Consider the following 17,309-nt stretch of genomic DNA (forward strand, 5'->3'; position numbering starts at 1 on the left):
TTTTTTTTTTTTTTTTTTTTTTTTTTTTTTTTTTTTTTTTTTTTTGAGACCAGGTGTCACTCCGGTTGCCCAGGCTGGTCTTGAACTCCTGGACTCAAGCAATCTGCCCACCTTGGCCTCCCAAAGTGCTGGGATTACAGGTGTGAGCCACTGCACCCAGCCAGAAAATTATTACTTTTCATTGTAAACTTTTATTTATGTTTAAATTCATATATTTTCATTTTTTAAAATCACAAACAGAATCTAAAGAGGTTCAAATCCACTTACATCAGGAAGGACATTATCAAAACAGATTGTGCATGCTACCTTTAAACCAGACAGAATAGTTGTTGTATTCGTATTCCATGTTGTGCAGAGATCTAAAACAACATGTAAAAATCCATTAAATCACAGAGATAATTGAACAAGGTGCAACAGACCTATCTATACTGAGGATCAGAAGAAATCACAGCGCCTTCAAAAATTAGAAATCTCACAGAAATGGCCCCTTTGCTCTTGGAGTGGAAGACATGAGGGTGGAAAGCAAGAGGGTGGCCTGGAGGTGGAGAGATCACATTCATTTTACAAAACTCACATGGCTGATGCAACAATGGCTAGGAGGTCACCCCACACCCAGCCTCCCATCTCCCAGCCGTGGTCAAGATTGAGGTGATACATTCTGCAAAGTCCGCCCACAAAACATGAATGCTCCCATCAACAGCAGTGCAAAAGGAAACAAAAGTCCTTACATAAGAGGTGGCTGAACAAGACTGTAAAGAACCAAAAGTAATTGTGGAATATGAATTTTGAAGTTTAAAGATGTCCTCCTATGAGTTAGTAACATGAATTGGGTGGGGAGAACCTTCCAGGAAGTCTGGGGTACTCATGTCAGAGACAGAGGCAGGAGGAATGGAGGAAGCGGCTTTCTACCTGTCTTCTCCAGCCAATATCTCACAGGACTTCTGAGCCCTGTGAGGAGAGAAGCAGTCTCCCCATTGCCGTCCAGAACATGATGTGACCAATGGAGTGAAGACTAATGCGAACCCAGCACCATCCTGTCACTTAGACTCTCAGCTTCGGGGCCACCTGGAGAGACTGTCCTGCTGCACAGGGTGGCATTGCCATGAGGACACTGGCAACGGTGAAGCAAAGGCAGTGATGGGTCTCTGGGCTCAAGTGACTGTGCAGAGAGGCCATATGAGAAGGACTTGAGTGGGCTTGTTTGTGAGCACATAAATAAAACCTAAATAAATGGAGATTGATGCCACAGTGACAGACGGAAAGATTCAACAGTGTTAAATGTTCATTCTCCCCAAATTAATCTACAGATTCAATTTATCACTATCAGAATTATAGTAATCTTCTTCTAAAGACTGAGACTTATTCTAAAATGTGTATGGAAATGAAAATGATCTACACTAGCTAAAACAATCTTTAAAACGAAGAACAAAGAGGATTCACATGATCTAATTTCAAGATCAACTGTAAAGCTACACTACTCAAGATACTGTGGTATTGTCATAATGAGTGTAATGTTATTTTCTTTGTCCAGTGCCAAGTCCAAGGATGGACCTCTAGCATCCTGAGAAGGCCAGGCTTTCCACAGCCTTTCCTGCTGTTTTCTGCACCCTGGAACTACAACACTAGCACAAAAAGATCCACAGTGGGTCTAGGTTAAAGTCTGATTTCTTAAGATTTCAAGGGGAATGCTAGAGTGGCTGATTTCTAGAATATTTTTCCTGAATGAATTCTTGATATATCTTTAGACAGCCTGGGTCCTTCCTAATATTAAATGTGTGAGCTGCAATTCTTAAACATCAGCATCCTCCCAACCAGCACCCACTCATTGACAATACAGACACCACAGACACCTGGCTCTGGACTAGTGCAGGTGCTGTAGAAGGAAAGCAAGATTCCAGGAAACCATGCCTTAAAGATGGAAATCTGGGAGAGGTTGTCTCTGCTGCTTGTATTTAAAGGCAGTAATGGCCACATTGCCAGTGGAAAGTAGGATCCCGGGAGTCCAGGGCACGGATTGACAAATAGATACAGAAATTATCACCTATAGTTGCTTTGGATGAAATGCCTTTTAAAGGGAAGTCTTTGGGAACCCAAGGAGCTCTTAAAATAGAACATTATGATGGTTATATGGAGTGGGATGGTGCCTTCTAACTGCACTGGAGAGTCTACAGAAAACAAATAAGCTCAGGGCTTTCAATTCTTAGTTGAAGACGAAGTCAGAGAAACAGCTGACATCTATTCTGCCCTAAGGAAATCTGTTTCCATTATATCTGAGATCAGAACCAAATTTGACAGGGTGACTATGAATTACAAAGCAAGTTGAATCTCAGCTTTGCCAGGTCTCTCAGATTTAAACTAAGACATGAAGAGGGGAAAGTAGGGCCTTACAGATTGCAATGATTCTGACAAATATGAGCGCCTTGATTTCCCAGAGCCCCACTGAGTCTCCCAACCAGCAGTCACAGTCCCAGCTCCCCTGAGGAAAATGCTGCCCCCTTGTCTGAAGTGTGTATAATAATTTCTACTGAATGTCTTGCAGAGCTACAGTCCATTGCCTCTCATTGCCTCCAGAATACTGGTAGTGCAAGAGTCATATCCCAGCTGCATTCCAAAGGTCAAGTTCAAAATCTGACCTGGGAGGAGATAGAACACATGTGAAAATACTGAAATATTTTTGCCAATTTATATCAGCACTAATCTAGGGAATATGTGTATGTTTTTGGCAAGGGCTAACTAGGCATGGTGTTCTTAGGATGGAAGATATGGGCAACCTGCTGAGGCCTTTGTGGATGTATGTGCGAGAAGGAAAGACAGAGAGGAAGGAGATGAGGAGGGGGAGGGAGGGGAGAGAGAGACAGAAAGAGAAAGAAAGTGAGAGAGCAAGAGAGTGCACACAACTTCTTGGTCTAGGGAACAGATACATGTTATGAACCACCATACTGGAAAGTAATGGCTTCTCATCCCAAAACCCAAACTAACCAGTTTACAGACCTGAACCCCTTGAGTTAGGAGGAAGTCAGCTCCCGCTAAGAGAGGACCATGGGACGGTGCCACAAGTGAGTGCTGTAAAGTTTCTTTTATAAAGGCCCCAATTCCATTCATGAGGTCTCTGCCTCTAATTCCTAATCACCTCCCAAAGGGCCCAGCTCCCAGCACCACTATCCTGGGAGTTAGGATTTCATCTTATGGATTTGGGAAGGACACAAACATTCAGCTCATAGTAACTTCAATCCTGGGAAATCACCGAGATTTCTGTTACCATCAAGTTCATGCTTGCATCTGATTAGCTGTGCAGAAAAGATAACATAGCTGGCCTGAGATTGCAGTCCTTAGAAAGGCCTGCTTGCAAAGTTGGCCCTTGGCTGACATCTGGGAACTGGAATGTTACACAGTTCCCTACACCGATACAAAATTTTCCCTAAATGATGAGACTGCCTCACTGTGCCTAAACTTTTTGTGCAAACAATATGCTTTATGCTGAATACAAGCTTTATTTCTGGAAGTCTGGAATTTTGGCACATGCTAGGTAGAAAGAGTGCCTATATGACAGGCCTCCAGTAAAAATCTTCAACTCCTGGGCTCAGGCAAACTTTCCTGGTAAACAAGATTTCACATGGGCTGTCACAACTCGATGCAAAAGAAATTAAGTTATTCCTGTGTGACTGTACCGGGAGAGGACTTTTGGAAGCTTACACCTAGTTTCCTCCAGACTTTGCCCATACACCTTTTCCCTTTGTTTTGTTTTGTATCCTTTCACTATAATAAATCAGAACCATGAGTATGACTAGATGCTGAGCCCTGTGAGTCCTCCTAGCAAAATTTTGAGCCTAAAAATGTCTTGGGAACCTTTAACACAGTAGGTATTTCATCCTGCTCCCTGTCTGCAGAAATTTGAGAGCAACAGTTTTCTCATGATTTTGCCTTAGTCCCTTGCAGTCTGAGTGGTAGTGCTTTTAACAATACGATTATTTTAAAAACCTCAAATATTTCCTATGAAACTGGTTCAGATCTCCATGACCCAAAAGTCTACCATGATTCTTTTGTGAACAGGTCTCTCTCTTCTTTGAGAGTTGCAAGCATCTGCTAGACAAGTCCCCTAAAATTTTTAGAAGCTATTTTGTGTAGCTCAAAGTATCTACTAAGCACCACCTTAAATCTTACAGAGCTCTTAACAGAGTGTCCTACAGCCATACGTTTTATTAAACCTACACTGCTGATATTATATACTACTTTGAGTTTTCTTTAATGGCTTGAGGGACTGCAGGTGAGAAATAATTTTGTTTTCCCACTTAGAAATCCCTAGCTTTTCTATAATCTAATTTCTGCTTGAAAATGGAGCCATCTTTCTCCAACTCATCTCTTTCTGTCTTAGTTCATCCTGGCTTTTATAACAAAATACCATAGCTTACAAATAACAGGAATTTATTTCTCACCGTTCTGGAGACTGAAAAGTCCAAGATCAGGGTGTCAGCGTGGCCAGGTTCTGGTGAGGGCCTCCTCTGGGTTGCAGAATGCCGACTTGTTGCTGTGTCCTCACATGGTGGAATAAGTGAACTAGCTCCCTTGAGCCAATTTTATAAGAACACTAATTCCATTCATAAGGGCTGCACTATTGTGATCTATTCACCTCCACAACCCCTCCATCATCTCCTAATACAATCACATTGGTGATTGGTTTCAACATATGAATTTGGGGGGAACACAAACATTCAATGGACATAGCATGTGGAATGACACAGTAGGGACTTGGAACAGCGGTGGAGGGTATGAGAGGGTAGATGATGAGGAATTACCCAATGGGTACAATGTACATTATTCAGGTACCCAGACTTCACCACTACACAATCTATGCATGTAACTATATTACACTTGTACCCCATACATTTATATGAAAAAAAGGAGAATAAGGCCAAACCGTGTCCTTCTATAGACTTCCCCTGGTGTTGTCTGCTCACTGCCAAGCCATCTGTGGGTGGAGTCCAGTGCATTTTCTCCAGATGCTCTCAAAGATACAAGACCCTCCAAGGGTGACAATGGCATTGATTCTCATTCCTCCTCAGTCTACTTGTCACACTGTGTTCTGGGAAGAAATGGTGTGAGAGAAGATGATACCGCTCTCTAATGGGGTTCAGAAGTACCGTGAGTCATTGTACTAGAGAACACAGGCAAGTAACCATCTCTCCAACCTCCCTTCTATCTGTCTCTAGCTTGGACACCCCATGGCAGACATTAGCTTTACCCAATTTATGCAAATAACCAGGGGCTATCACACCAGTCCATCAGGTGGCTCTGCCAGGTACCTGTTCAGACCTGCGGAACTCAGAAGCAATTGGGAACAGACTCACCCTGAAGGAAAGAAGAAAGTCTAAGCCCAGTAATGAGGCCTTGTTTGCTGAAGCAAAGGGGACTGATCAGGCTTGGAAACTGTGACCTGGATTTGTCCCCGGCTTCATGGATTATGCCGGAGTCACTGGGGCCAAGGGAAAAAGGGAGAAGCAAGCCAAAAATAAGTTTTCCCTAAAAACTGTGAGAAGATTGAAGGCTCTGGAACTGAAACCACAATCTCAAGCTAAATCTCAGTCCAGCACCCAACAAGTTCCTGGCCACTGCTGCTTTCTGGCATGTGTTCCAAGATACCCAATTTGGGACCAGTGATTCCCTATCTGAGACGCTGATGTATTCTAAATCAAGATTATATGTGTGTATACACATACAAATTTACCCGAGTTGCCCTGTAGACTTTGTCAAAAATACGTGTGCAAGGTGTGGGGTATATGAGAACTCTCTGTACTATCTTTGTAACTTTTTGTAAATCTAAAACTATTCTGAATGAAACCTTCAACAAATATGTGAGGGAGCAGGTATTTCCCACGGCCCCTCCTCAACTGTAATAATAAAGCTGTGCTATGTGGGCCATAAGCAAGGGCTTTGAAGTCACACAGGTGAGTTCAAATCTTGGCTCTGACATTTTCTATCTTGGGTATCATGGTCAAATTGAATATATATCCTAAGTTCCAATGCCTCACTTAGCAAATGGAAATAATAGTTTCTGCCTCTGGGGTTGTCTGTTAAATGGAAAAATAGTAAGAAAATTAAAGCTTACTAAGAGCCTATCAAGGCTGGGCGCAGTGGCTCATGCCTGTAATTCCAGCACTTTGAGAGGCCGAGGCAGGTGGGTTACCTGAGGTCAGGCGTTCAAGACCAGCCTGGCCAACATGGTGAAACTCTGTCTTTACTAAAAATACAAAAAATTAGCCAGGCATGGTGGTGGGTGCCTACAATCCCAGCTACTCAGGAGGCTGCGGCAGGAGAATCGTTTAAATGCAGGAGGTGGAAGTTGCAGTGAGCCGAAATCGCGCCATCACACTCTGGCCTAGGCACCAAGAGTGAAACTCCATCTCAACAACAACAACAGCAAAAAGAGTCTGACCAGCCTGTCAAAAGGTTAGTGCTCAAAAATTGGCATTAATAGTATCTGCACGCTACCAAGTCCATGAACCTTTGTCCCCTCTAGCAGGAGGGCATGCCTCCTCTCATCCAAACGTGGCACAGGAAGACATGCAAAAGAACGCTCAGAACCAGAGACAAAATGGAGTTAATGATTGTCCTTATTACATATGTGGTCTTTCACTGCGTAATCTATTTTATTTGTGTAATGTCTCTTGCTGTCTTTCTCTCTCTCTCACTATTCATTGTGTATTTTAAAAGGGTTTTAGGCTGGGCGCAGTGGCTCACTCCTGTAATCCCAGCACTTTGGGAAGTCGAGGTCGGGAGTTGGAGACCAGCCTGGCCAACATGGTGAAACTCCGTCTCTACTAAAATCACAAAAAATTAGCTGGGAGTGGTGGTGGGCACCTGTAATCCCAGCTACTAGGGAGGCTGAGGCAGAAGAATCACTTGAACCCAGGAGGTGGAGTTTGCAGCGAGCCAAGATTGCGCCGCTGCACTCCAGCTCAGGCGACAGCGCGAGACATTGTCTCAAAAAAAAGGGGACAGGGTTAATTTTGTTCTAATGGTTGCCTTACACTAAGGCCGTTAAGTAGGATCCTTGGTCTCTCTTGTTTTGAATTATCATCTGTAGGTGTCCTGATATGAGTCATATTAATAACAAAACTAGCTAAGGCTAATTCTTTTCCTTCCACCATTCCCTGCCCCCTGCCAAGGCAGCTGATTTGAAGTAATATCCTTTCTTCCCCATCTAATCATTCCGAGGTACTCATCAGCCTTGCTCTGCTTTTCATATACTCTTTCCAGACCACTCCCACTCCTGCTTATTTTATTTTTAGAAAGTAATTTTCTTTTTTAGGTTCTTTACAATTTATTTCCTACAGTATCCATTTTATAAATCTAAAGATCTAGATTTTATATTTCATTAGTATGAGGGTAATTTTAATTTTATATGAAACCTCTTATGGAAAGCCCCCTTAGGCCCAAGATCATCTAGAAAATCTCCATGTTTAAGAAGATCTCAACTCTGACGTGGAGCCACATTTGGAACGCGGCCTTCTTATGGCTCGTGTGATTCTGCTGAGTTTTGGTAGAATGTTCCAAGGTCCTTGAAATTCTAGTAATTCTTCTGTTGTTGCCATTTCTGATATTCTGAATCAGTTTAGTGCAGTAACTTTAAAAGGCAAGATAATTATTGAAAAAAATCCTATAGTATGTGCAATTGCTTATTTACATTAACCTGTGCTATGAAAATTGTTCACATGTCCTATTGTTTTTACATTTACATCCCTAATTTGGCAATAAAAAAATTAGGTTTCCCTGCCTCAACTTTCAATATATTGTGTTTACATTTGTCAAAGGCATATTGTGCTCAGATTGTCAGAGCATAGAGCTGTTGCAAACGCTCTCTTCTTCAACTATTATTTGATGTTACTTCTATAGTAAATATATATTTAATGGCCTACCTGGTCCCCATTTTGATGTCTCGCCAGTTGCTTGGCTGGCTGAAGCTTGATCTCTAGTGGATTCCTCAGGGAGTTCTCATGGGAACGCTATTCCCAGTCGTCTCCATCATACCTCATTCCCTTCCTCAGTTTCCCCGGTGCAGATGCAGAGACCTCGTGGGTCTGGTGGGTGATGATGATGGCCTTTGTCCCCGCCTCTCCACTTCTATTTTGGAGTTGGAGGGGAAATCTTCCTTCTAGTCTTACTGTCTTTGTGCTTTGTTTGACTTTTGCTGGTTTAATTGTTCTGTGTGTTTTGAATGGGAAGGTTTTGGAAGATTCAAAAACTATGTCAATACTGCATAATTAAAGCCACCTTCCCAGAATTTGACTTTTTTCTTTTCTTTTTTTTGAGACAGAGTCTCACTCTGTCACTCAGGCTGGAGTGCAATGGCGTGATCTCAGCTCACTGAAACCTCCACCTCCCAGGTTCAAGCGATTCTCCTGCCTCAGCCTCCCGAGTAACTGGGACTATGGGCGCCTGCCACCACACCCGGCTAATTTTTTGTATTTTTGGTAGAGTTGGGGTTTCACTGTGGTAGCCCAGATGATCTCGATCTCCTGACCTCATGATCTGCCCGCCTTGCCTCCCAAAGTGCTGGGATTATAGGTGTGAGCCACCGTGCCTGGCCTATTTTTAACAACTTCTAACTCCCACCTTTGTGAATTGTCTATTCAATCCTTTTGCCCATTTTTCCATTAGGTTGTCTGTGTTGTCTTTATGGACTTGTCACAGATTCTGGATACAAGCAGTTTGTTGTGTGCATGTGCTGTAAACATTTTCATCCAACGGGGCTTCCCTTTTTACTCTCTTAATCATGTCATTTGATGAAGAAAACTCCCCATTTGTAATGAGATCCAATTTATCTGCCTATCTTTATAATCAATGATGTTTCTGTAACATTAAAGAAATCAGCCAGGCGTGGTGGCTCACACCTGTAATCCCAGCACTTTGGGAGGCCGAGGTGGGTGGATCACCTGAGGTCAGGAGTTTGAGACCAGCTTGGCCAACATGGTGAAACCCCATCTACTAAAAATACAAAAATTAACTGGGCATGGTGATGGGCACCTGTAATCCCAGCTACTTGGGAGGCTGAGGCAGGAGAATCACTTGAACTCAAGAGGCGGAGGTTGCAGTGAGCCGAGATCGTGCCATTGCACTCTAGCCTAGGCGATGAGGGCGAAACTCTGTCTCAAAACAAAAAAAAAGAAAAGAAAGCAAAAGAAAACAAAACAAAAGAAAAGAAATCTTTGCCTATTCCAAGATCATGAAACTATTTCTACAATATCTTCTAGAAGCTTTATTGTTTCTTCTTTTACATTTAGGTCCATGATCCATTTGAAACAGATTTCTGTGTGTGGTGAGAGGTAGGAGTCAAGGTTCCTTTTTGTTTATATGAATAAGCAAATTAATCCAGCTACCTTTACTGAAAAAGCATTCTTTCTCTCTTTGAACTGCAGTGGCTCATAAATTATGAGATGGTGTGCTTTTGTTACACTGGTCTATTTGGTATCTTGCATTGCTATTGCATTTACTGCCACATTATAATAAATCCTGCTAAATGGTAGCTTAAGTTCCTCAACTTTGTTTAAGATTGTCTTGATTATTCTGACCTTTTGGAATTTCATATAAGTTTTAGAATCGGTTTATCAATTTTCATGAAAAATCCTTCTAAGACTTTGACTGAGATTGTATTAAATTTATTGTTGAATTTGGGGAAAACTGACAGCTTTATAATAATGAATTTTCTAATCCACAAACATGACACATCCCTCCATTTTTTAAGGCACCTACAAGTTTTTCTTAGTAATGTGTAATTTTCTGCACAAGACTTTTTAGATTTATCTCCAGGTAATTGATGGTTTTGACGATATCTTAAAAGGCATTTGAAAATGTTATTTTCAAGATGTAAGACTTAAAACCTTTTAATTGAGTCTCTCCTCTGACCAGGCATCTGTGTGCACCAATGCAGAAAAGGCAGGGACTATGATGAAGGAAAATGTTGCATCAGGAAGGGCTGCGGCCACATCTATGTCTCTCCACCCCCGTCATCCTCAAGCAGGTAAGTCCTGATTTTCTCCACCTGGCCTGTCCAGGACTGATTAAGGATTTGGTGCTATCTGGATTTTCACAGTAGTGTGGTCACCCAGAAATGTGACAGAAATGCCCCCAAAGGCCTGAGGGCTCCTCCTGCTCTCGCCCTTCCTGAGGGAAGGGCTGATCCTAAGACCCGTTACCCCCACATTTTCAAGTATGAGAATCCTGAAAAGAAAAGTCATTTCATATTTCCCAAGGAATAGATACTCATTATAGCGAAGTCAGATGTATAGAACAAAGAGATGGTAAAACTTGCTCATAATCTCATTACCAGCAGATAAACATACTTACATGTTTTGTCACGTCCTTTCCTACTTTGATCCAGGGGGTGTGTGTGCAAAATAATCGAGGCATCACACTCTACATAATTTTGAACCTCTTCTTTTTTTTTCACTCAACAATATATAGTAAATAGGTTTCCCTGTCAGTGGAAGTATTTCTACAATTTCATTTTTCCCCCAAGGCTTCACATCATTGTCACCATGTGGATATACCACATCTTATTTACTAATTCTTGACCAATGGACATTTAGTTTTCAAAAGGTTCCCTTAGAATGAAATCTTTCCATGCATAGTTGCTTGTTTCCTCAGGAAATATTCTTTGTCTTGGTGAAAAAACACGCATTTTTTACAGTTTAATTTTATTTAATTTTTAGAGGCCCCTAAAAAATTAGAGATCCCTGTTGCCTAGGCTGCTCTCAAAATCCTGGGCTCAAGTTATCCTCCCACCTCAGCCTCCTAAGTAGCTGGGATTGCAGACATGTGCCACTGTATTTTACGTATTTTAAACTCCAAAAATACATTGCCAAATTGCTGTTATGAGGATACATTTTTTATGCCAAAAAGTTTTCATCAACCTCCAAATACTGGATATAGTTTAATTTTTCACTATTTGACAGTAGGTATAATTTCATATGAGTTTACAATTTTAAGTAATGTACATTAAAAAAAAAAACCCTCAATTATGTTTGTGAAATATTTACTTGTTTGGAGGAATGTTTCAACAATCTTTTGTAATAAGTTGGAATCCCCCAGAGTAAGAAAAGGATGAATGAAACACATATTTGGCACCCTTTTTGTGTCAGGTCTTTTCGAGTACATTTTTTTTAAATCTTGAGAGCTTTTCATGATGTGTGGATTTATAAGCACCCACATTTTACAGATGAGGAAAATGAGGAATCAATAAAATGTTTTTTTCTTTTGCTCACCTTACCATGATTCCTTTCTACTCTCTCCTTTAAGTCACTGGGATTATATTGCAAATGGTGACCCCAGGAGGTCGCTGTAGCTAATGGTGTCCCCTCTCCTGCTGGGTTCAGAAACAATATCTGGGATGGCGGCAGGCCCCTTGCGCCATCTACTGGCAATCACTGTGCAGTGCACGACCTTTCCACACTGCAGTACAGGCTAGAGCAGATGAGGTGGAAATATCTGTAAATTTCACATCTGCATTTAGTCTTCATAACACGGTTCCGAAGTAAATATTGTTATCCTTATCTCAAATGCTTGGAAACTTGGTTTCTGGGAGATGAACTGTGTCCCACATCAAGCAGTTGGTAAATGGCAAAGCTCATCTCTTTGCCTCCAAAGCCAGAACACTTTTGAGCACAGCGTGCTGCCTCCCCGAATGAAGTAATCATGAGGAGCTGCCGTCCACATCGTTCTGCATTTTCTTCCAAACCACTCAAACTATAAGATAACAGCAAAAGAAGCACCCAGCACCTTTGCACAGAGCGGCCACAAATGCTTTCTGCTGTGGCAGCTGCTGACTCATGCACAGGACCGTTTCTTCCAGCTCAGACCCATGCGTTCCTGCTCTCTGCCAAGTCCAAACTGGAGCAAATTCTGTCCCAGTGGGATTTCCCATCTCTGGCTGGCTGGCTGGCATCCTCCACAACCACTCTCTCGCCCTCTAAGCAGCAGCTGGGTGAGACATGAGATCATGGGGGCTTCCGACTGGGCCAGCCATTCCTGGAGCTGCCATCATAGTCCCAGCCTCACCGAGGCGGGCAGCAGCATAGCATTGTGAGGGGTGCTGAAGTCACATAGACTCGATTCAAACCCTGCACCCTCCTGTTCCTAGTTCTGTGGCTTTGTGCGAGTGAATCAAATTCCCAGCGCCTCTGTCTTTCATCCTAAAATGGACATAATAGTTTCTACTTGTAGGCTTGTTCTGAGATTTCAATGAGATTGTGCGATCACCCAGCTCTTAGTGCTTATTTAGTGAGTACACAGCAAGTGCTCAATAAATGGTCGTGTGAAGCTGGCAGTAGGTATGGACCTTCTCCGAACCTCCCTGGGTCAGTAAGGAACATGAGCATTGTGTGGGGTTAAGATCCTGAGGTCTGGAGTCAGACAGACATCCTTTGGATCTGGACTCTGCCACTTGCTAGCCTTGGGACCATCTTGTGACCTTGTGTCTCCTCTCTGTGGACCTCAAAACAAGTCTCTATTCAAAGCCCAGGGCCCTGCCTAATACTAAGGCTTTAGATACGTATTTTCAAATTGCCTCATGAGGGCCTTTTTAAAACATCAGAAACATTAAATTACTCATAGTGTTATGCCCAGACTGTTTGTTCCCCAAAGAAGACCACCAGAGTCCAGAGTCAAAGCCAAGCGGCAAGGATCTTTACTACAAGTTCGAACCTGGTCCCTCCTTTACACAGTATACAAGAGGGCCCCGAACAATGCGAGCGTTTGCTTTTTATAGCCCGAAAGTTGCAGGGGAACAAAGAAATTCTTTTGGCTCCCACGCTTTCAGTAACCTTGAACAGCTGTCTCCTTATCGGAGACTTTCCAGGTGGTGTTTGTACTGGGCTCAGGGAGTTTTGAGCCCAGGGCTGAGGAATGTGCCCAGCTCCTTTCAATAGGATAGCTAAATGTGTAGTATTAAAGTATCTGTCTACCTGCCTAATGGATTCAGTGATGCCACTAAATAGGAGTTTGTGTTATTTACAGCAGTCTCTACTTATATTTGAAAAGAGTACACATCACTTATTAATTTTACAGACAGTGTGTGGGTTACACATGGACTTGTGAATCTTATGCATTACCCGTGTTGTCCCCCAAATACATATAGTCACTGTGGGAACAAACACCACCCTGAGTACCTGCTGCTTGCTAGGGATTTTCATGGAGATGATGCCATTTAAACCTACAACAGGGCCGGGCGCGGTGGCTCATGCCTGTACTCCCAGCATGTGGGGAGGCTAAGATGGGAGGATCACTTGAGGCCAGGAGTTCGAAACCAGCCTGGCCAACATGATGAAATTCCATCTCTACCAAAAATACAAAAATTAGCCAGGCGTGGTGGTGCACACCTGTAATCCCAGCTACCCCGGGAGGCTGAGGAACGATAATCCCTTGAACTCAGGAGGTGGAGGTTGCAGTGAGCCTAGATCGCACCAGTGCACTCCAGCCTGGGCAACAGAGCTACACTCCATCTCAAAACAAAACAAAAGACAAGACAAGACAAGACAACCTAAAACAACTCTGCAGAATAATTGATATTATCATCACTTTATACATGTGGAAACAGGCTATGTTAATGCTATATAATGTATATTATACCTAACCTTTTATGACATATTTTTTCATTTAACAATAATTGTGAACAGATACTTCTAACAACCTATAAATCTACCTACTTTATCCTTTTAAGGACTATGTCATACTCCATTAAATGAATTTGTATTTATCTATAATCCGTTTAACCAACATTCCTTTAGCGAACATTTTAATTGTTTGCACTTTTTTGCTCTTGCATATAATGCTGAAAGGAACAGGATCATATGCAGGTATTTTTGTACACCTCTAGAAGTGATTTTTTAAAAATTCCTAAGAGTGAGATGATAAAATTAGTTATAAACACTTACTAACACGTTACCAAATCAGGCAGCATAATAAAAGATTACCATATTTTTATTCATTCACTTAGCAAATACTTACATCTTGCTTGTGCTGTGCTGGGTCCTGTTCCTAGAGCTTGACCCTTCTGGACATCCTGAAGTGAAAACTACAATGACTCTGTTTTATACATGAGAAGACCGTGGCTCAGAGAGACAAGTAACTTGGCAGGAGTTACACAGAAAGTAGCTGGTTTGGAAACCAGGGTCTGCAGCGCCCAGGCACTTGCTGACTGTGTTGTCCTTCCTGATTGATTTAGGCTTTGTTCCCAGAATCACTCCAATCCTAAAGAATAAATCTTATTGGATGGGAGAATCAAATGAGATTTTAAGTGAGAAAATACCTCATTAACGTTAACATTACACGTTTTTAAAAAAGATTTTATTATCTTTCGAGCAAAAAGCTTATAAACTATATCATTTATTTTTTAAAAAGGAAACTATAAACCCAATATTTTAAGAAACGACTTCATTCGCTAAACACTTTTGAGCTGAGTCTCTCCTCTCATCAGTTCTCTGTGAGCAGAAAAGAGGGAGGTTTAGGGGCTTAGGGGTCGTGCTCTCTGGGAAATGCAACAGAAACCTGTCAGGGCTCCTAGAACCTAGAAGAGTTAGCCGTAGGAAATCGGCCGGTGCATACCCTTACAGAACTTTCATTTTGTAAGGGTGTGTGCAAACTAGTTATTACATTACATCTTACATGTATTTATAGCCTTCCTTTTTTTTTTTTAACCTAATGTATATTTTTCCATGACCATGATTATATTTTTATAACTTTTTTTTTTTTTTAGGTTGCAAGGCATTTTTCATTGCTAAGTTGCATCTCCTAGATTTGGGAAAGAATCTAAAAAACACATATTTGGTGCCTTCTGTGTGCTCTGCCCAGTACACGTATTATTCTGTTTAACCTTCTGATGACGTAGGTATCTTCACCACTCTCTTTTGGAGACTTGCTCCCAGCAGTCATGTGACTCGTCTAAGGCCACGTTGCTACAGGTGGCTTCCAACCCAGGTTGGCTGAACATCCAACTACATTCTCTTTGCTGTGCACTGTCCAAAAGTAGGGAGAGTTTCCTGCCTCTGGAATTCACTACGTACAGGTGCCACCAGTTGTTTTCTTTGTGCATAGAAGAAAGTAAAACCCCGAGGCCACCATTAGTGATGGAAAAGCATTGTCAGGAGAGGACAGAAGATGGGTAGAAGTTGACAGAGCTCTCATTTCTCCCACATGGGCTTGTACCATATGCAAATAGTTTGATAAGCATCTGGTAACAGTGTGTTCAGCCACAAGAGGGAGAACAAATTGGAGCTGGAGATCCTTCTTCTCATGCCTCACTGTACTTTTGACTTCCCGAAAGAGAGGATTCGAGTGGCTCGTTTTGGCATCTTGCAGTACAGTGTATTTCCACTGGGCAGGGAGTCTCAGTCTCTCTTACGCTCAGGCTGGCCACAGCGGCTTTCCTGGGTACGTCTTCGTCCTGCTTCAATCCTGGGGCGGGGGAGCAGGGATGCCCGCCCCTCCCTAACAGAGCCAGCCTCTGAAGTAAAGCAGCTGAAGAGGGAAAATAGTCACTGGGGGCTGCAAGACTCGTTGTCTGGAGCAATATCTGGGGGCTGGGGCAGGTCCTCGGCCCACCGTGGTGATGAAAAGTGCTCAAATCATCAACGAGTACAAATTCTACACCAAAACCCACACTTTCCACAATAGTCATGTGGGTTTCTCCTCCTAGCCTGGGGGCATTTCTCAGGGTGCTCCTTTCTGTGCATGACTCTTCGCCTCCAGGCAGCCCAGCTCCAGCACACTCAGCACGGGCGTTGTCTGCTTCTGCCTGACATGCACCAGGCTCAGGAAGCTGGCCCCTGCAAGCCTGGGCTGCCACCCTTCTCCCCGGCTCTGGGTTCCAACCCTGGCTTCCTGGGGTGCTTGTAGCACGGGCTGGAGTGAACAGTCAGCCTGGGAGTTGGACTTTCCAAACTGTGTTAACCTTTAAAACATCAGTTGCAGTCAGGAACTCAGAAAAGATAAAGACCCCAAATTGTCCAAAGCCCCTTCTCTTAAAGGGATGAGTCAAAGGCTTTCTTCCTTTCCCACATCCCAGGCAGGAGTCATCTCTACCCTATTCCCAGAATAAACAGATTCCCATTAGGTTTTCACGCCTACAGTTGTCCCCAGTTTGTCCTAATGAGTAGTTGGTTCCAGACAGGAAAACCATAGCCTCAGCTCTATAGAGGGTGAGAAATGTGTGTGTAAACAGCCTGCATTGGAATGCAGAAAGTCACGGCAGGCTGGGTGAAGGCCACCACTGGCTTAAATGACGCCTCTGTGAGAATTAGAAAAAGACCCCCTTCCAGTAGACAGAGTCCCATGGGTAATCAGACAGCACCTTCATCCTATTCAGGAAAAGTGCCCCTCCCTCTGGGTGCAGGCATTGCCAGGGTGTGGCACTTCAGAAATGACACTGGAGATGGATGATGGTCCCACTCATCCTGGCCACCAGACATAGTTGTTCAGTGCACAGCCTGTAAAACCATCCATGTCAGCCCTGGTTAGAGTGGATGAGGTGAAAGTATGGGGAGATTTTATACTTGTGCTTTCATTTCCTGTTACATCTTAGTTATAATATTATTCTCATTGCACAGACATGGAAACTACCAGAAGGTGAAGTGATCTGTCAAAAACCAGACCGCTTCCCACCATGCCATAATGCCTCCTTGCCTGAAGCACTTTTAAAGAGCCACCTTCTACCCATGTCTGCATCCTTTAGTTTTCTTAAGGCACAAAATCTTTAAGAACCAACCACCCAGCATCTTTGCATATCGTGTGTCCTGGTGTGACAGCTGCTGACCACGCCCTCAGTCATGCTCTCGGCCAGGCTCCCCACTCGGGCCCATTTCTGTCTGTCCAGACTCATCAGCCGGACTGTACTTTGCAAAGCCCAGCTAGAGCAAGCAAGTTCTTCCCAATGGGTTTTTCCCATCTCTGGTTGGCTGGCTGGCTGGGCTTCATCTACAAACCCCCTTTCTTTCCCCTAAGCAGGGCCTGGTGGCCCCATCCTGCGGAGTTGAGTTCATGAGGGCATCTGATTGGGAGTAGCTATTCCTGGTGCTATTGTCATTGCCCCGTTTCATGTGTGAATATGGCTGTGGGCTCTGCAGAGATTTGGCAGGTAGCAAGGAAGTTTCTTTTCAAATCTTCCTTTGGAAGTCAGACTTGGTGAGGATCTTATGCCTACCTTTTCCTAGCTCTGTGGTGTCAGGCAAGTTGCTCAAGCTCCCAAAGTCTCAGTTTCTGCAAATTGGGGTTAAGAATTCCTACCTCATAGGGGTCTTTTGACAAATAAATAAGATCTTAAG

General features: G+C 43.1%; 1 protein-coding gene across 1 annotated transcript in view; it reads left to right on the forward strand.

Moving 5' to 3' along the window:
* The window catches only part of LOC112609248 (HEAT repeat-containing protein 6-like), a 192,266-nt gene extending 176,381 nt beyond the window's left edge, over positions 1 to 15,885 (forward strand). Inside the window, 4 exon segments of the mRNA XM_025361774.1 lie at positions 9,904 to 10,015; positions 11,831 to 11,977; positions 15,314 to 15,420; positions 15,739 to 15,885. Coding sequence (XP_025217559.1) covers positions 9,904 to 10,015; positions 11,831 to 11,977; positions 15,314 to 15,420; positions 15,739 to 15,885 — 513 coding nt within the window.
* The last annotated feature ends 1,424 nt before the right edge of the window (positions 15,886 to 17,309 follow it).

This window comes from Theropithecus gelada, chromosome 16 (genome assembly GCF_003255815.1).
Source record: "Theropithecus gelada isolate Dixy chromosome 16, Tgel_1.0, whole genome shotgun sequence".
Taxonomy (NCBI): domain Eukaryota; kingdom Metazoa; phylum Chordata; class Mammalia; order Primates; family Cercopithecidae; genus Theropithecus; species Theropithecus gelada.